Consider the following 21,147-nt stretch of genomic DNA (forward strand, 5'->3'; position numbering starts at 1 on the left):
CCGACTTGTGATCATCCTCCATCAGTATCTTGTGCATGCAAATTATTGGTCTAATACCTTTCAAATCTTTTATGGCCCATCCAATAGCACTTTTGTATATTTTTAGTACTTGGATGAGTTTCTCCTCTTGGAAAATTTTGAGACAAGAATTTATTATGGCTGGGCACTTCTCTTTAGTGTCAAGGAAAACATATTTGAGATTCTCAGGGAGCTGTTTCAACTCCGTCCCTTTTTAGATTCTTGCTTCTCTTCTGATGATTTTGGGGGTCTTAAATCTTCCCACCAGTGTGGTTTAGATCTAATCCACAGAGGTTGTACTTCTATCATGGCTAGCACTTCTGAATCTTTCTCGACCCTATCTTCATTACTTTCAAAGATTGATAGGCTCAAGACCCATTCCAAAGGTAACTGTGGTGTTTTGATCGGACTACCCTGAGAAATCACTTGATCTATTACTTCTATTGTATGACCCGTACCAACATCATTTTTGTAATTCATAGTGTTTCGAACATCAATTTACAATTCTTTATCATAGACTTTTAGAGTCGTCGTACCTTTCAATCTATTGGGAAGACAAATATTTCTATCTCTAAAAAAGGTTTGCCTAAAATGAGAGGAATCTCTTCATCTTCATGCATCTCAAGAATCATAAAGTCTATTGGGAAGACAAATATTTCTATCTTCACCAGAACATCTTCTACCACTCTATAAGGTCGCTTAACTGAGTGATCAACAAACTAGAGTGACATCCTAGTGTCTTAGATCGTGCCAATACCAATTTTTTTTGTAAATAGATAAGGGCATCAGGCTTACATTAGCTCCCAAATCAATAAGCTCCTTTTTGAAGGTCCTATTCCCTATAGTGCACATAATAGTAACTGATCATCTATCTTTCTTCTTCACTAGTATCTTTATTCCCTGCAAAATAGCACTACAGGTTTCAGTTAAAAGAATAAGTTCAGTGTTAGTGGGATGCTTCTTTTAGACGATGTCTTTCATGAATTTGGCATATAAGGGCATTTGCTCCAAAGCCTTTGAGAAAGGAATGTTAATTTCTAGTTTCTTATACATCTCCAAGAATTTCTCGAAATTTTTCTCATTCTTCTTCTTCTTTGTTCTTTGGGATATGGAAGTCTGATGGTTGGTTTAAGATCTTTAGGTTTCTCTTTCTCAACCACTGGTAACACAACATTCTCCTGTTTCCTTTTCTCATGATCTCTAATTTATAAATCCACTTCCAACAACTTGTCTTCTTCCACTTGTTTATTCTCAGAACACCTAGCAGACTTACCACTTCTGGTCACAACAACACTCACATTATTACGTTCTCTAGGATTTATCACAGTTCTACTAGATAGTGTACCTAGTGTTTGGGAATCGGCTAGTTGTTGTGCTATTTGTCCCATTTGAACTTCAAGATTTTTTATAGAAGATGTGGTGTTTCTCTGATTATTTATGGTCTCTTCTTTGAATTGAATAATGTGAGTTGCAATATTTTCAATGTCTATTTCCAAATCTGCTTTCTTAGGAGCTTGTTGTTGTTGTGGTTGTTGAAACTGATTATGGTATTGACCTTGACCATGTTGTTGAATATTCCCTTTCTGATATTTCCAGGAGAAGTTATGATGATTTTTCCACCATGGATTATACGTGTTAGAATAAGGGTTGTTCTGCCTCAAAAAATTTACCCCCTCTATTCGTTTTGTAGTTGTAACACAGTATACAGTTGAATGAGGTCTGCCACAAATTTCACAACTAACATTCTGGGCTGGCTGAATTTGAGCTACCTGTTGTGTACCAATATTCATTGCTTTAAGTTTTTTTCCAACTTCTACAACAATTGTGTCTTCAATCCTTATTTTATTTGTTTCAAGCTTCAAATCAATAACCCTTTCATGTTTTCTTGAACACTTATCATACAACTCCAAATGCTCATTTGCAGTTATTGCCTCAATGATCTTTTTAATACTTATGGTGTTAAAATGTTTGATGAGCCACCAGCTGCTGAACCAATCAATTGTTTTATTTTCAATCGAAGACCATTGAAAAACATATGCATTTGCTCAGTCTGATCGAAGTTGTGTGTAAGGCAAGCAACAAATAACCTCTTGAATCTCTTGTATGAATCACCAAGTGATTGACCCTCTTTTTGTTTGAAGTTCATGATGTCGTATCTTTTCTTGAAGAAACCTGAAGCTGGAAAATACTCATGCAGAAAAGTTGTTTCCATTTGTTCCCAAGTGGTAATACTCCCAGCAGGGAATGAGTAAAACCATTCTTCTGCATCTTCAGATAGGGTAAAAGGAAACATTCTCAACTTTTTTGCTTCTTCAGTGTGCCCATCTATCTTTAGAGTGGTGCTCATAGTCAGATACCTTTGTAAATGTTTATTTGCATCTTCGTTGATTTTTCCTGAAAAAGGTCTCCTCTCAAGTTGATTAATAGTGTTGGGATGTAGCTGAAAGTTAGGCATATTAACCAGTTGATTCACAATTATTAGCCTACCACTCGATGCATTTGCCATCCCATAGTCACCTAATAGTCTTTCTGGTGGTGGTGTATTTTTACCCATTGTTTTGACCTCTTTCTCTAAATCTGAGTTTGAGTGAATGTAAGGGTGCTCTTCATCTAATTCTGGTCTCGTTAATTTAGCTTGTGTGAGTCTTGCACGCAAAGTTCTTTTGATTTTTGCGTCAAAAGGAAAATTAGTCGAGGTCTTACCTCGCATAAAAGTATCAGAAACTGATTAGTTGATAAAGATCGAAATAAAAATAACAAAAATTAAATTTTAGTTACAAAGCAACAAAATTTCAATCGAGCAGAATTTAAACTCTCTATTTTGGCAGTCCCCGGCAACTCTCTATTTTGACTGCATATCAATAATGAGTTTTAATTATCGTTCAATCGAACAAAAACTAAAGTTGAGATTTGTTGTGCGAATTTATAAAAATAATTACAAATAAAATAAATAGATGATTTAAATGGTTTTGACAGATGTGAGCATCATGCTAGGGAGAGTGTATGATTCTTTCTTGTAACAACTATGAACCATCATTGCAATAACATATTTTACGTAATCAACACCAATTCTTTAAGTTGTTTTCTCCTAAATCCTTAGTGAGAAAACCTTTAATCATTCATCCCAAATTACTATGTTCATAGATAATTACTGATAAAATTAAGCATTATTATATCAAGAATTATCTAGTTACTATAGGGTAACCATATTCCTAGGAGATATCTACTATAACATATTCTCATGAAAGCATTACTACCAGTGGTCCAACTTAGTTGTTAATCATACATCAATCTCATTTTTTCTGAAAGAGAGAGCATTACAAACATCAAGATAATAATTTAATTATGAAAAATACATTGTTATTCCAAATATATAATCATAGTCATTACATATCCAAATCAGGGACCCCCCCCCCATCATTCGAGGGTTTAGCTACTCATAATATTCAATGAAAACAAAATACAAAGTTTAGACATTACAGGTACTAAGATGAAATTGAATCTTCAATCACTTTCGTTCATGAAAATCCGTCTTTCACCAATTCTTTTGTGTTCTCCAATCCTGTATTTTTTTCCGTTCAATAAGAAGACCTTAAATGTGATAGTAATCTCGCTTAAATAGAGAAATAACCCTTTTGCAGATTAGGTCTGAAAATAGCCCAATCACCAATAATTTCCAAATCTGGCCTAAAAAAGGAAAGTTTCTGAAAATCACAAGCATGTCTTCTACGGCTAGTAGCCGATGTTACGGGTGACCGTAGCAGGCCACTGTTTCTGGCTTGCCAACTAAAGTTATGGGTTATGTCTGCTACGGCCCGTAGTAGGTGCTACCAGTGGCCATAGTAGACCACTATTTTCTGTTCCTTTTCCTTTTAAATAGGGGTTTCAACTGCTCCTCTTCTACAACCCATAGCAGGTGCTACGCCTCGTAGCAGCCCACTATTCCTTGGACCATACTTTCCGATTCTTCACAGTTTTTAGCCGAAACCCTTCTTGAATATTTATTTGATCCTGAAGACAGTAATAACACACAACCCAAGCATAAAATGCGGAAAATGGAAAATAATTGATGAAAAACAGTGAAAAGATTAAATGACTTTAACGGTAAAATATGGTGCAAAAACCACTTATCAATTGCTAACTGTAAACAAGTTTTTGTAGAAGTTTGTGAACATCTTAGCTATTTGATTTGGATCCGCTACCCAAACTCCTGCATCATTTTTTATTATTATAATTTTATTTTGGCGTCTCTGTTGGACAACTTTAATATGGTAGTACTTTGTGTTCCTTTCGCCGTCATTGAGCCATTATGCCCTCGATCTTTAGAACCAAATCAATTCTTCCTTCTGTAAGATATTATCCATCTCACTTTGGATTTTACGTTTAAGTGTTGTTAAACCTCTTATATCACATCTTGACTGCATACTCCTCTGGATGCCAACAATTCTTTTAACCAACTCATTCTTTTTTTCTTGTTAGGACATGCAGAGTTTGGAATTTCCACTTGGTTATACCTTTTTTAACATTCTCCAAGTTACTCATAATGTTCTCTCTCTACCCAACTTTCATAATCATAATACCATAAGATTCTTCTAGTGTCCGAGAACTTTCAAAGTGAAAAGTGGAATGAATCACTTTATTATTTGTCCCATTTGGGAAAATTAATAAAGGGTGGTGATCCGAGAAGTCCAATCTAGGCAACACCTTGACAAGCACATCAAGTTAATTAATACGCCAGTTATCATTGCAATGGGCTCTACCCAGCCTTTCATAAATACATTGTCCACCATGGTATCTTGGCCCTTTCCATGTAAAATGAGCTCATATCGATCCAATGTCTAGTAACCCACACTCATCAATTCTATCTTTTAAAATACTACATTTTCGCTGAGATGCAGAAACTCCTATTTCTTTTCATGAACATATGATATATCATTAAAGTATTTGAATGTGAATGTATAGTCTATATTTTCGATATTATGTGAATGGAAAATAAAATTCTCATATCAATAATTTTTTTGCATATATTATAGACAAATAAAAAATAATTTCGTCTTTACATGCACGCTTATTAGATTGTAAAATAGGTGTTTCCATTTCTGTTGTAACTAAATTTTATTAGTGTGAAAATTTAGTTACAACCTAACACTTCTTTGTATTATATAGATAAAACTAGTAAAATATGTTATAGCTGATGAAGGACTGTGCAAACAGACTAGTGTCAATTTTGATATTGACAGCAATCTAGTGAGCTTTAAGAGTATGAGCCATAAACTGACACACCTTGTTGACTGCATAAGTGGTTCCAGGTCTTGTGATGATGGCATATTATGGTGCACCTACCACAAACCTATACATGTAAGGATCTGGAAGAGCTTCAGATCCAGTTTTAGTGACTTTGCAAGCGGATTGCATAAGAGTGTTCACAGGGTAACAGTCAAGCATATTTGTTTTCTAAAGAAGATCTCTGAGATACTTGGCATGTGTTAAAAGAATAGGTTCAGTTGAGGCTTGATTGAGCTCAATTCCAAGAAAGTAGTCAATATCACTTAGGTGTTTAATTGAAAATGTTGAATTAAGCTTGTTTATAATCTATGCCATAAGTGGTTTGGAGCTACCAGTCAGAATGATATCATCTCCATAGACAAGTAGGTAGATAGAGTGACCCTTGGAGAAGAAAATGAAGAGGGAAGGATCACACTTATTATACTTAAAATTCATCTTGATTAAATCCACTTGAAGTATTTCAAACCATTTCCTAGGGGCTTGTTTGCGACCATAAAAGGCTTTGTTCAATTTACACACTAAGGAAGGATTTAAGCTGAGAAACCATTGAGGTTGCTCCATATAAACTTCTCCATCAAGTAAACAATTAAGGAATGAATTATTAACATCAAGTTATTGGATGGAACAATGATGTGTGATATCAGTTGTGAGAATAACTTTGATTTTTATGGGTTTAACAATAAGGGAGAAATTTTAAGTAAAATCAAGCGTATGCCTTTAATGAAAACCTTTGGAAACTAGTTTGACCTTATATTTGTTGACAATGCCATCGGGGTTTTCCTTGACCCTAAAAACCTATTTGAAACCAATAACATTTATATAAGAGGGTAAGGGAACAAGAGGCCAAGTATTTTTCTTGAGCAAAACATCAAATTCAGCTTGCATAGTTGCTTTCTAGTGGAAGTCAATAAGAGATTTCTTGATGGACTTGGGTTTAGAATGATTAAGAACTCTATAGTCAAAAAATCATCATAAACATTAATTTCCAAGTTTTCATACTTTTTGTTTGATAGGTTTTTTGACACTATAATCCCCTTCAGCCATTTTAAGATACATGATTGTTCCATACTAAAACCAGAAATATATGCGGTCACGGAAGCTATGGTGGAGGAGAGCTTCTTGTGTAACAGAGCGGGGGCGTACCTGTAAGGTTAGAACTCCAACGCTCAAGTAATTATGTGAATGTAAGAGAGTATTAGAGATAGTATATAGAGGAGTTGAATAACTAACTTACTAACTAAGTAGTGTAGAATACATAGGATCGTTGGATGTGTTGGAGAGATAGATCTCCTGCTTCCAGATTACCGAAGGCTCAATAGTTAGAAGAATGTTTCAGAAGCTTTAGTATGTACTTGAACTGAATCTGGGGTATTACACATGGAGGTGTCCGGACTAGAAAAGGAACATGCCTGGACGGATTAATTCGAGGAGTTCTTTCTCTATGGTGGTTAGATCTCTGGGGATGGGCCGAATTGCCAAGAGTATGGATGGCCCATAATGGTTTCCCTCTAAGCCCCCACGTTTAAGGAATAAATGTGAGGGTTTACAGGATTCTTATAGATCGGTAACCAGCCATACTTTTTTCTCTTTAACCACTTTGTAATTTCAAATGTCTTTTAGAGGATAGATTATGATCTTTTTAGAGAACCGAATCACTCAAGTATTATGTGTAATGGAAGTGACTGATAAGACACCTTTCTCTTAGTAATGCCAGTTCATAGATGTGGGAAGAACTAAAGTCACTTTTATATTAGGTTTTTCTTCCCCCTTATTTTTGAATTGTTTATATCTTCTTATCCTCTAAAGTGTCTCTTTATTTTTCTTTAATTTGTTTTTGTCATATGGCAAGAGACCTCGAAAAATCGTGAAAAAAAATATTGTAACCCATCTTCTCCGTGGGAAGGTTCAGTATTTTCTTCAACCATCTCAGTTTTTACTAAAGAGGGGAACTTAGATGAGGCCTTCTCTGATGTTGGCGAACTGTCGCTTTAGGGGCTTACCATTCCTAGGGACGAGGAAAGAATTTGTAGTGAGTATGGTAACTGCACCATTCCTCTGTACGAGTTTCTATTTTCGTCTATGGGGGTTTGTTTTCCTTTTACTACTTTCGAAGTAGATGTTCTTAACTACTTGATGGTGGCTCCATTTCAACTTCATCCCACCAATTTGGCGTTTATTAAAGCTTATCAGTATTGGTGTGAGTATCTTAAGGGAAAACCTTCTACCATCTTATTCTTTCATCTTTTTCGCTGCGGTCAAAGCACTTTGTCCCAAACAAGAGGACAAAGTTTGGTTCTTTTGGTGCTAATGGTACGAATTTTTGAAGCTTTCCCTGAACCATTCTCTTTCATGGATCGACTCTTTTTTTGTCACCCCTTAACCCTGAGGCTCACGTAACCGTCTACATGGTTAAGTCGGAGTGGAGAGAAAATGTAAGCCTTTATTTCCTCATTGTTGGTTGGTCAAGCACTTTCTCTTGGAGAGCGGATCCTATGTTTATAAAGAATGAGACTTTACCGATGATGATTCTTTTAGAAGAGGAACTTGTTATATTTTGGAAACCGTATGGGTTATGTTGGTGGTCCGGTCCCTTCTAAAAAGGATAAGAAGAGACGTTGAAAGTGTTTGATAGATATTTCTTTGATGATGGAGTCTTGTTCTCACGAAGGTCGTCGGACTGCCTTTGGTAAGTTCAGAATTTTCTTTATTCCTCGCTGTTGAATTTCCTTTGTTGTGTTTATCTTGGAATACATATCATATTTATTTGTAGATGTGATGGAGGATGAAGTAGGGGGAGGGGTTTTAAGGCGGGGAATCTAGCCACCTAGTTCGACCATAAATCTTCTTCCTCTTCTAGTTTACAGGTGAATTCTGACTCTCGCCCTGGCCCTTATTATGACCTTCGAGATTCGCCCTTTGATAATGGGTGGGAATTTTTTGTTGGCCTCTCCAGGAAGTCCTTACGGGAAGATCTATATGCTTTGGCTTGTTTCTCTAAGAGGACTTTTGTCGTTTTTTTCCTGGCCGGATCCAGTTGTGGGGAGCTCTTTGGTCCGACCGGGTGGGGGACAAAAAATTCAGGCTAGAGAGGAGTGTGGATAGTTTTGCATACCAACGGGATACTTATTTAAGGGAACTACAAAAAACGCATGCTTCTCTACAGAAGGTATGTGAAGCTTTAGCTCTGTTCGGTCTTCCTGGTACAGTCAATGGTCAGGTGATGCATATGTGAAGGATGTTGGGCGAAATGATCCAAGCTCTTGAGTCTGCTCAGAAAAAGTTGAAGTTCTTACACGGACAAAGAGCTTCCTTGGCTTGACAATTAAAAAAACACGTCTCTATAAACCTTGGGGTGGTTATGGAATCTTTTTAAAATTCGCTACAACAAGTGGAGCATTTTCATCACCCGCTGACCATTTCAATGGAGCAAGTTCACCTATATCAAGTTTTTTAAGATGGTAAGATTGTTTCTCTCCTTGAGTAGAGCTCTCGTGCCCCCCCCCCCCCCCCCCCCTTTTGCATGTAATGTGACTTCATTGTTAGTGGGGTTATCCATTACCCTTGTTTAAAGTGTTTTTGTTCTGCTTAAGACGTAACTTTACTTTATAATGTTACGATCACCTCATATGCCTTAAATTTATAATTAAAAAATCTGTTATAAATTTTTTCAAAGAAAAGTATCAAATCATACATAAACTCGCATGGTGTTGGATATTTTGTCTCCAGGTGGCTAGCGTTAGGAGTTGATCTATGTGTCGGAGTGCATACTTCAGATTGTGTACTATTAAGATATGATATTGTCTCGACAGGATGCCAAGGTTGTGATTGCACATAAGCATTATTGTTGTTTGAAGTGTCCGTATGTCGGATCAAAACTAATGGAACATGATATTAGGTTTGAGCGTTTATGCTCTTAGTGTTACCTAAAATTATTTCATGCCCAACCATCTAGATAAGACTATGCCTTAATCATGTTTACATGGATAAGGCATGAGTCAGGTTAACCATGATGGGGTTTCAAATTATACTTACAGACGAAGGGCATGAAGCCAGCTATATGCGGACATGCTTTAAAATGCGCTCCGCGTCATAGAGGATATTTCCTGACCAAAGGTAATGGATTCCCGTCCCTGCCCCCGAGGCTATAGCTCGGATCGATATGGACGTCTCTAGGCTTCACCATGCTCACCCTCAGATTGGCTAGATCATGAGGGGGTGCGCCAACTACGCGGGAAAGCGTGTATTTCTTTGACATGGGGTATTTGAATGTTGTATTCTGACGTGTAAAGCATCTCCAATAGCACCCATTGGGAGATTGGTTGTTGTAGTCGGACGTGCAACGCGTCTCCGATAACTCCCTGGATTCCGAAGGCGTATGAGGCAATGTGGGAAGTTAATTTTTGTAGTTGAGCACTTGAAGCGTATCCAACAACACCCCTGGATTTTGAAGGCGTACGAGGTTGTGGGCAATTGATTGTTGTAGTCAGATGCTTGAAGTGTATCCGACAACACCCATAGCTTCTTGCTTCGAGCGTAAATTGCATCGATTATGCCTCATTTTTTATGTTACTGGCTATAACCACAAAGGAACAAATAGTTTATACTTTTAGTGATTACATTTATAATGGAGGATCGTATGCTTAGGATACATCCAAATTTATACATGTGAAATTTCATATACGAATATGATAAAGGAATAAAATGAAACATAACCAAGCAAGTATCCTGCTACTTATTTCTTGTGATGGGATTTTCACTTCTTAGCTACGTTTTGGAGTACAAATGTTCAAATTTTGAAGTTGCCCCACAAAGGAAGTCACTTTAATCTCCATAGAGGAATTCTCTCATTGATCCCGTTGGAGTGTGTAATGTATCTTTTGGCTACTTCAAGATCAGCGAATAAGACTGTTGGCTCACCGTGGAAGCTACGGTACTTGATTTTGAGGTTCACGGGCAAGGCCACAACATCCAATGCTATAGTGAAGGGCTACCCAAGATGCAACTTTAAAGGCTTCTGCACATGATGACTAGGAATCAGGTATTGATAAATTGGATGTCTCTACCATTTCCCACAGATACCATCAAATCTATATAGCCCCAGGGACGAGTAGTCGTCCCATTAAATGCTTGAAAAATATGAATTATCCTATGGTATAAAGCTTTCTCATTCCAGGCCCATTTTCTCGAATAACGATGACTAGAGGATGTCACACGAGCTTCCTTAATCTATCACGATACGTGAGATGTAGAAGTGTCCCATAATAGTTGTAATCACCAAGGGGAACAACTCATTGGGGATTTCTCCAACCTTTTTGGTCTCTCAGAACCCTGGCATGGGCCGATTTGAGGTATTAGGCAATGAGTTGCCTCCGCCCTTGTAAACGACCATGACCATTCTTTCAGCGATCTTAATTTTGATCATTCCTTTAGAAGGGGGATTTGTGTGAGGTGCTCTATTAGTGATGGCAGCAATATACATGTGTTTCCCCATGTTAGTTTCTCCCTTCCAAGCGCCAGGGTCGGACTTGGGAACCCTCACGGGAGATTTAGTTTTAGCGAATCCTTCTCGGTCCTGTTTTCTTCCTAAAACATATTCGGATAGACGTCCTCTCTTGATCAAAGATTTGATCGCGTCCTTGAGCTGAATGAAATCGTCGGTGTTATGGACATGTCCCATATGGAAACGAGAATATATTGATCTATCTATTTGTGCGGATTCTTGCACGGTGTTAACAGGTTGAATCTCTGCTTTTTTGAATTAAGTATTTGCACATTCTTGGTATATTCGTCCTGGGGAAGTGTTTAGAGGAGTATACATATCACATCAGTTGTACGTCCCTTTATCGGTATCCTATATTCGCCTACAGGGATCCCTTCCCACTAGGTGCTCTAGATGAATATTTATGGATGAAGTCGAATTATCAAAGTTAGTGCTCAGTTTCTCCTCCAATGTTATATATGGTTGTGTCAGGTTTAACATCTCTTAATTTGTTTTCAACTTTTTCTTTCCTAGTTTTGTGTGAAAAGAATGGTCACGAATGAGGCATTTCTTGAAGATCCAACACTGAGATTCTTATGCTCCTTCGACTTCTATTGTGACTTGAGTGAGTCGACCTATGTAGGATCATAAACCCTCTTTTTATCCTTACATGATACGATTGAAGGTGACTATGGTGACTGGTTATCATTTCCGTGCAGCAAAATATACGGTAAGTCGAACACAGAAACCCGTCCTTGACTTGATGCAACTGTCAGGAAGGTCGTTGACCCATAGTCGTTTCGGTCCGACTAGTATTAACTCCAATACCTTGCATTTGGAGGCACTGTCAGCATAATAGTAGTTGAGTTGGTCGTTGAAAAGTTGCATGTGCTCGTTAGGTTCCTCTTTCCCATTGTATTCCTCTAATTTGGGAGGCTTTGAATGGATTTAGGAAATTTTCTCTCAAAGATTCGAGCATATAAATGATGTTTAGGTTGCGCTTGGTTTGGTTGACGCTCATCACGGTCCAGGAATGGAGTGTAACTCCCTTGGTCTCCTCCCGGACTCATAGGGGGAGAATTACGCTTACCGCCTTTGGAGTGTTCTTTTGATTTCTGGAAGTTTCCTTCTTTTTTTGTTATAGGTGGTTTCGGTTGTTCGGGCCGATTTCTTCTCAAATAGACTTCTTGCACTGTATTTTCCTGGGGTTGACCGTGTTGGAGGCTTTCCTCCAAACGAAGGAACATTTCTTCCACCACCTTGGAGTTTTGTTATTGAATGATGTTATATATTTCGTTTATTAACTCATTCCCACCTTGAGATCCAAGGTTTACTTCAAGAACTCCAAAACCTTGTGAGATCTTAGGTTGTTCCATTGGAATTGGCGATGGAATCTGAAGCAACCATGTTTGGATTGTTCTTACTCGTGGTGAAGGGAGAATCATGTTTGGTCGTTAAAGTGTATTAGTATTTATGTTTGCCTCGCCAACTGGAAGAGTAGTATTCAGTTGACTGGTGGTTGATGGTACATGTTTATAATTGTTTTTTGGTAAATCAAATTATAAGGTTTCATTCACTTAATGGATTAAACTCGAAAAACTCCCATGGAGAGCTTGTGCAAAACAATTTTATGAAATGTGTTTGTACTTGGGTATTAATGTTTGAATGTAGAGAAATTGGATAGAAATCCCAATAAGAACAATGCATAATTATTCTTAGAATTAACGTAAAACAAAGAAACAATAAAAGTAATTAAGTAAAAATGCTTGGATTAAGAAATTAAAAGAGGAACACAAATTTATACATGTTTTCTCACAAACTCTTTTCTCTCTATGACTTGGATACTCAAGGTCTATAGAGAATACTAATAAAAAATTGTGAACCGTTATTACATGAATGAAATCTAACTATATACTAAACACATCAATAATCGTCGATAACAGTTACTTTGTACAATGTTACATGGAGTTATGTTCTTTGCTTTTCTTCCAGGTGTATTCTATTCTTGAACTATTTATAAATTTCACCTAAGTCGGCAAGTGCCCTTAAACTTCATAATTACTTTTGTTCAAGATGTCAAATCACTGCAAACCTTTTCGAGATTCTGGACTTGTTTTGAAGAGAAAGTGATCCTAATCTTGAGGATCTATTCACGAGATTCCTCAAAACCAGTCTTAATGGGTCTCTAGGTCGTCTAATCCTTGAACTCAATAATACACTAAGTCCCAAAAAGCACTTGGTAGGCGAGTTTAACTCACCACCTCAATCGAAGTAATCAATATGTAAAAAATGTAGGTAAATCATTTCACACTTAGCAATCTCATACCTTTGTATCATACTTTCATGTTAAAAATGGTAGACTAAAATTCATAGGCTAACAGAACCCCCCCCCCCCCCCCCCCCAATGCCAATTTCGACCAGGTTTACGCAATGGAAGAAAATTATGTTTTTAGTAAACTTTCTAAATGGTTCACCTTTGTCTGTATATATCATCGTCATCATGACCATTTTCACCAAATCGTCATGTCAAGAACATGCGTGTAAATTGTCATCATGATTTCAATTTCCTAGGCCACCGTAGGCCATAAGAATTAACCACTTTAAAATCATTCAATTAATTTAAACTCAGAAAATCAAATGTTAGTGAGTTTTAATTTAGAGGGGGAAACTGGAAAGTTCCACTTCACAAGCTATATATAGATTCTCATTCTCATCTTTCTTCTTTTTCACCACTTCTCTTTCTCTGAACCCTAAAAACTCTCATTTTTTCTAAAACCTTCACCACTCTTTTCACTTTTAAAGTTAAGAGAAATTACTTCTACTTCATGTTTGAAAAAACAACTTCCAATTCCATTTGTTGTTGATCTTCAAGAACCTATAATCAACACACAACACTTATGTTCCAGAACTTGCAATGAAGAAAGAGAAAGTCGCTATATGGACTTCCCAAGTATTAATCCTTTTTCCCTTACAGGTATCACTAATGCATTTTTGGGTCCATTTACCATATCCCTTGCAAAACCCAATAAGTTGGCAAAAAAAAATCATTTGTTATCGCTGATGCAAGCCTAGTGTGTTTGAAGACAAACCCTATGAGTTAGGTTTTATGATTTCACCCCTACGCATGTTCCGCTCTTCTCCTACCATCAACAATGAAGCTTATATCAATTGGTTGGATAAAGTAGAAAATAAGAAAGAACAAATTTGGAAAAGTCGAGGCATATATCACTTGATTCAATTATCCATAATTGGCCCCAAATATAACACCAATATGCTCATTTTAGCCCTTTACTTTTGGGAAGGCTCGACTAACACCTTTCAACTGTGTTGTGGAATGATAACACCACATTTCTCTACGAGGCTACTATTATTGGCCTTCGACCAAATGGGGATACCTTTGACCCTTCTCTCAAAAGCAAAACCAAACCCAATTTTTCTTTTACCCGTGCAAGTTTTAGAAATTATATCGAAGACCAACATGATGACCACCATGAGGAAGCACTACTACAAAATAGACCTTTCATAACACCAATTTTATAATGGTCATAGTGGTAACCATAATAATAGTTTATTTCTGGGTGCTTTTTATTTACTAAAGGACATGTCACAACGGTCAAATGAAGCAATCATAGTGAAAGGTACATAAAGTGAAATGGTTTGAATCCCAACGCCAACAATTATCCATTTATCGTGATAAAAATGTGATTGACAATGTATATCACCACAGTTTTCATTACCAACCATGATGAAAGGTGATACTTATTTATATATAAGCGAAATTATTTATCGCTTCAGTACGTAACAGTCGTCTCTCTCAAAACAAAACCCTAACAACTATTTCACTCGTCTCTCTCCAAACGAAACCCTAGCAACTCAGTCACTCATATCTCTCATATGGAAACCCCAAAACGAAACCATAACATCAAATTATAACTAATGGGTATTTACATGTTCATTTTCTCTATAGTTTTTTTTTCAAAATTTGTTTCAATAGCTTATTTCATGATGTATGAACTTTCTTCTTGTTTTGACTTGTAGGTAAGGACGCTTGTTCCAATAAAGAGGATGAAGCTAAAGATAATGTTGCAAACTTGTAGGTAGGGATGTTAAGTTCTCTTCTCTAACTTTAGCTTCATCCTTATTTCATTGTGGAGACGCCATTATGGGACATGTATGGTACGTTTATGAGTCATTCTATGACTTGATATGTTGTATTTGTTGTTTATGGTTTATTGTTGATGAATGTTGTTCTTAATGTTTATTTAAAAGATGATTTTATTATATATTATGTGGTTTGAGTGTTTTTTCAATCCCTTACCGAAAACTACATTAGAAAGTTATAATATGATAGATAAAGTTGTATTGGAAAACAAGTACACCTTCAATTCTTGACAAAAATTCTTCACATTGTTAACTGCATGTTGTTCTTTGACAATTAGAACTTGGTTTAATGATTTTAGGTCTTCAACCACCTCTCTCCCCACCTCTAATATTATTTACAAAGTAGATAATGTTTTACAAAAAATACTAGAGGTGAAAGCAAGGGCGGTTGAAGAACTGCAATCACTAAATTAAGTTCTTACTGTTAAAGAGAAAAATGCGGATAAGGAGTTGAAGATCAATTCTCAAGCATTGAACTTGAACTTGTTCCTATAATATAACTTAATTTTTCATATTATAATGTTCTAGTGCAGATTGAAAGGTTATATGTTTAGTGAGCATTGGCGAAATAAGCATTCCATATAATTTATAATAAACTCAGGTCCATATATCACAATGGTTGTTTAGCATAATTCTTGTTAAATATGTTGCATTACAGGATATCACAATGGTTGTTTAAAGTAACCGTTGTAGTAGGTAGCATGCTACGTGGATACAATCACAGCCACACATCCTTGGTGGAAAGCATCATATATGCAATCACACCTTACCTCACAACGGTTGGTCTGATATGGTGGTATCCGTTTTTCAACCATTATGATAGGTGTTTTTCATAGTAGTGAAGTCTATGACTATGAGCACATTTCTTTCCTCCCTCTTAGGTTATCACATTTTGTGTTCTGCTCTGGTTCTCTACAGATAGCCAATAAGTTCATAGCATTAGCAACTAAGATCCATGAGGGGCAAAACATTTATCTTAGCAATATAATATTGGGTTCCTTTATGAATCTATAGGGCTTGCTTATTTTGGACTAAAGTCTATAACCCATCCTAACGACAAGCTTTTGGTCTCTCTCCCTTTTTGGCTTCTGCAACTTTGGCTTAATGCCGCTTTCAAACCCTCTCTAAAGGTCTACATCCCATCTTACTTAACAGGAAGGTCAAAGATAGACGAGTTAAAGGAACTAGGGTTGTTCTTCTTACTCTAGAAGATATTGGTCTTTTGACCGAGGAAGCCTTCAAAAAAATTATTTATGTATGCATACTGTGATACATTTGTCTCCTTCATATCCCCCTTTATCAGTCGAAGTTATGGGCCATATTGGTTTACAAGAGAATTTCCAACTATTTCCACTGAACAACATTCTGAAGCTCTCGACATTTAAGTAGCTTTCCTCAAACCCGCTGCTTTGTCGACCAGAATCTCAATGGATAAAGGTGGTCTGAGACTTATGGGTTATCAACCAAACTTGGTATCTAGACAAATTAGCTTTAGCCAATTTTTACCAAAGTCTCTTTATATCCATAAAGATAAAAATTTGGCTGGCTACTAGTGAACTGTCAGAGGAAAAATATCAAGCATGTTTAGACTATCATGCCAAAGAATTCATTACTCTAACCCCTTTTAAATTTAAAGCTTGGTATTTATGCATACAAAAATTTGAAGAATTGTGGTCATCTTATCTTCTTGACGTCTCTGTCGATCACTCGACACTTCTACAATGTTTAACATACATTTTTTCCTCTCTACAGAATAAAAGTCAAGGTATGCACATCAAGGAAATTCAAGCTTTTCAATGTTACTTTGAAATTATGTATAACCCATGTCAACTTAGTTGAACTATCTATGATGCAACCCTTTCTTTAAAACACAAAGTTATTGAGAAAATACCAAAACAAAAATTTCCTCCTTATGTAAAAGATAGGTATGATTTTGTTTTTGAATTTTATTTTTCTAAGTTTCCACCATTACCAACCTGTGAATTCGGCTTGGCTTTTTGGCCGCCAATTCCATACTAGTTTACTTGTGGGTCTTTCTCAACTTTAAATAATGAATTGAAAAAACCTGCCCAAAGAGTAGTTTCGACTAAGTGCAAGATACACAACTTCCCTCTACCCTTGAGAACTGATCTTGATCATGTTCAATTCATATACACCATCCAAGAAGGTGAAATAAAAGTACTTGTGGAACTTACTAACTTCACTTTGTGTTTTCACCTTATTTATTTGTGTTGAAACCTTGCAGTTGTGCCTCTTGCTTCAAAAGTGTTGAAGAAAAGGAAGGAAGTTGAAGCACTCAGAGACAATGAAGAACCTAGCCAACCCAAAGAATTAAAACATGTCTATTTTTTGAACCTTTGTTTTTTCTTTTGCTAATAGGTCTTTTTTTCTCCCTTGCTTATTTTTTTCAGGTTCTAAAAATATGAAGTGGCTCTACTACTTCCACATCTACTAACAAGAAGACAAAGAAAGACAGAGGTTGTCGTTCTTGATAATGAGGAAACACAATTTATACCTAGTTTCTACATCATTCAGAACTCGACTGAGATGATAAATGGATCTTTAGAAACTATCATCATCCTATTGGGCTAACATACTTCATATTATCAATTTAGATGCAAAAATATACAAACTCAAGGTCTATTTCTCATAGGAGGTAGGATAATATGAGGATCCATCAAATAACTCTTAATTTCCTCAAAGGCTTTTTGATGTTCTGGATCCCACTTGAATCTATCTTCCTTCTTCAGACGCAACAGTGGTGAGAATATTCTATCCTTTTTTGTGAACCATAAAGCCCAAGAAGTCGCATGCATGGACACCAAAAACAAATTTTAATGGATTCATTTTCATTCCACATTTCCTCATCCTTTCCAAGGATTGTCGAATATGGTCTAAATGATCATTTTTTGATGGAGATTTAACAAATATATCAACAATGTATACCTGCATGAAGGTCTCAGTGAAATCATGAAACATATGATTCATTTACCTTTGATAATTTGCACCAGCATTCTTCAAGCCAAAAGGAATTATCACCCATTCATAGATTCCTAAAGCCCCAGGACATCGAAATTCCATTTTCAGCACATCTTCTTCTGCAATGTAAATTTTTTTATACCCATAATAAGCATCTAACAAACATAAATACTCAAAACATGTTGATGAATCGACTAGCATTTATGCTACATGAATTGGGTATTCATCTTTTAGGCTAGCAACATTTAAATATCTAAAATCAATAAAAACTCTAAGAGACTCATTCTTTTTAATAACATGAACTATGTTTGCTATCCATTCGACATACCTTGCAGTTCATATGAATTTCTTCCTCAGAAGCCTTTCAATTTCCTCTTTAATCTTCAACATCACTTCTGGTGAAAATCTTTTGGGCGTATGCTTCACTAGCCTCTTGTCTGGTCGAATTGGCAGCCTTTACTCCACCAAGTCCCAACTGAGTCCTGGTATTTCATCATAATCCCAAGTGAAGTAGTCTTTGGGGAGTAACTCGACCATTTGGATCTTTAGGCTTAGATCAATATTTACGCTTATGTAAGTTGGTTTTTTTATTGTTCCATCTCCCAAGTCAACCTCTTCCAATTGATCATGCATTTGTATTCTCTTATATGAGGCTAATGGATCTTTCTTGAATCCCAAAGACGCATCATCATAAATGAAATCAGGCCTCTGGACATCTGAAATTGGACTTTCACTAATCTCACATGTTTTAATAATTTCATTTTTATTGGCTTCGAAAGCCATCCTTTGTTGAGATTCGGTATCTAAGGTCGCCTTTATTATATTTTCATCCATATAAGCCGAAATTCGAGCAAGTGTGCTAGAATCAGTCATTGTTATCTTCTGTCTCTGACTATCCAGTACCTCTGATGGTCTCATACTCCCACATGAACCCATGTATGGGATGTAACTTCATGGAGTACAACACACACACACTTGTAGGGAAAACCTTATCCCATCAGGCATACATGGAGAAATGTTCGCCAATTGTCTATAAAAGTTTTTCTCATCTATATGGTTAATTTCAGTTAAGTAATAACTTTGATTTGCCTCAATGTTTTCTACAATTTTGTCATGTCTCCAAATCAATACCCTCTAGTGGAGCGTATAAGGTATTTCTTCTGCATCATGGATCCACTCCTGACTAATCAATAGGTTATAATTTTCCTTAGTCGAAATGACCACAAATAATGTTGGTTTTACAATGGTCCCTACAACAATATCAACTAGTAAGACCCTTAAAGAGTAACGCATTATTTCCTCATAATTGGACATAACCATGTTATGGGGTTTTAAATCAATGTCAGATAATCTAATCTTCTTTAAAAATAAGTGTGGAATTAGGTTAATAGCCGCCCCTCCGTCTACTAGGACTTTATTAACCCTTACATTCTCAACCTTAGCCCATAATAAAATGGGCTTCAAGTGTTGTTTCATTCCTAAATCGGTCATTTCAAAAATGACTGTATCTTCATCTACGCAATCATTATTCATTTCATAGTAACACAAAGGCTTATGGTTTGCTGATTCTTTAACAAGCTCATTCTCCTCTTCTGTTGTTTCCGTAGTGACCCTATAAAATTCAATGGGCAAAACATAAACGACATTACAAATAACATTGAAATAATTCTCTGATCCAGAGTCGAAATTGTCTGCCAACATTTATTCATCTTCATCTGGAAAGGAATCCTTGCCATTTGGTTTAACTATTATTGGAAAAGAAGGGAAAAATATTTCCCTCATGGGCTTCTTTGCCATTCTATCCTCCATTAGTGTTATGTACTTTCCATTACTACTGGACCCTGCAGCCTTCATAGTTGCATTCTTCTTCCTTTGGTGCCTTCACCATTGAGTTTTGGTCATAGCCTTTTACTCAAATAATTTCCATAACCATGGTATTAGTTCTTTGACACTTGATAATTGTCTTGATAGGAAGAAACAACGCCAACTTCAACTACCCTTCACTTCTGTTGATCAGAGTTTGGATTGACTGTTAGTCGAATCCATTCACCAGAGGGAACAGTAGTAGATGGAACGTAAGTTTTCCTTTGACTTGACAACTTGTTTGAAGACTCTTGGTATTTTTTTGCAAGGGACTCCTCTCTTGTCAAAAGAAAGTGGTGGCCTTATATCACTCTAATTGTTTCTCTTTGGTTCTTCAGGCCTTACATTGTTTCAGGTCTTTGGTGTCCTTGTCAAAATCAACATTGCAACGAGGGCACAACATAACTTCAGAACCTTTCAGCTTGCAACAGTTTAGGAAATCGATCAATTCCTTTCCAACATTTAGATATACCACCTTAATCTTCTCAGTATAGTCCACCATACTTACTTCTTCGACCTTCTCGTTGATATCCATGGGAGTTTCAACCATCAAGATTTCAGCAGGCTCCGCCAGATGTGCTTCTTGGACTTTGAGAGGGTCAGTGTCAATCTGCATTGGCTGCTTGGATTTGTCTCCAAACTTCAACCTTCTGTCTTTCAAAGCATTATGTAATATATGCTTAAAAAGAACATATTAAAAGGTTTTATGACCAATAAAATTATGATACTTACAAAAACCTTTTTTCTTTCTTTGTTCCCATGGTGGTGTATTTAGGACTTCTTGCATTATGATTTAACCATTGGTGACAAAAAGATAAAAATTTCCATCATATTTAGTTACATAAACATATAAGTTTCTATAATGAATTTTTCATTTTTACTAGGTTCAACAAGTTTTTTTTCTCCATTTGAGGGTCTTAGGACCTTACAAACATATGGAGGTCCTAGTTGCAATTATGTTTGGTTAATATCACTTTCTTCAACATATTCATAAAACATGTCAGATTCTTGATCGTTTTCATTTACTTCTACATAAGCCCATTTTCCTTTTTGAGGTGTCGACTTGATCTAGCCTTTTCAGTCTTCAACTGTTTGACTTGTCGAACCTTGCTAATTGGGCCATGTTCCTAAGGTATTGAGTATATAACTTCTTCCTAATTGAATAGTCTAAGCCACTTGCAGCCGTATCGACTAACTCATGTTCAGGCACTTGAGTAAAACATATTGCCTTCATTAACCTAAACCTATTGAGATAATCATCTATTGACTCAGAATTTTTTCTTTACACTAGCTAATTCTTTCAGGCTGATCTTCAACTAAATCATGTAAAACTGCTCATGGAACACCCTTTCTAATTTACT

The 21,147-nt window shown here is 36.4% G+C and overlaps 1 protein-coding gene across 1 annotated transcript; it reads right to left on the reverse strand.

Annotated features, from left to right (window-relative positions):
• Positions 1-1,223: 1,223 nt before the first annotated feature.
• Positions 1,224-2,572, reverse strand: LOC127080440 (uncharacterized). Its single transcript, XM_051020759.1, has 2 exons — positions 2,106-2,572; positions 1,224-2,001 (listed from the first exon to the last, which is right to left on the reverse strand). Exons 1-2 carry the CDS (start codon positions 2,570-2,572, stop codon positions 1,224-1,226), a joined length of 1,245 nt encoding a protein of 414 aa, XP_050876716.1.
• Between the last annotated feature and the right edge of the window lie 18,575 nt (positions 2,573-21,147).

Source organism: Lathyrus oleraceus, chromosome 5 (assembly GCF_024323335.1).
Source record: "Lathyrus oleraceus cultivar Zhongwan6 chromosome 5, CAAS_Psat_ZW6_1.0, whole genome shotgun sequence".
NCBI lineage: Eukaryota > Viridiplantae > Streptophyta > Magnoliopsida > Fabales > Fabaceae > Lathyrus > Lathyrus oleraceus.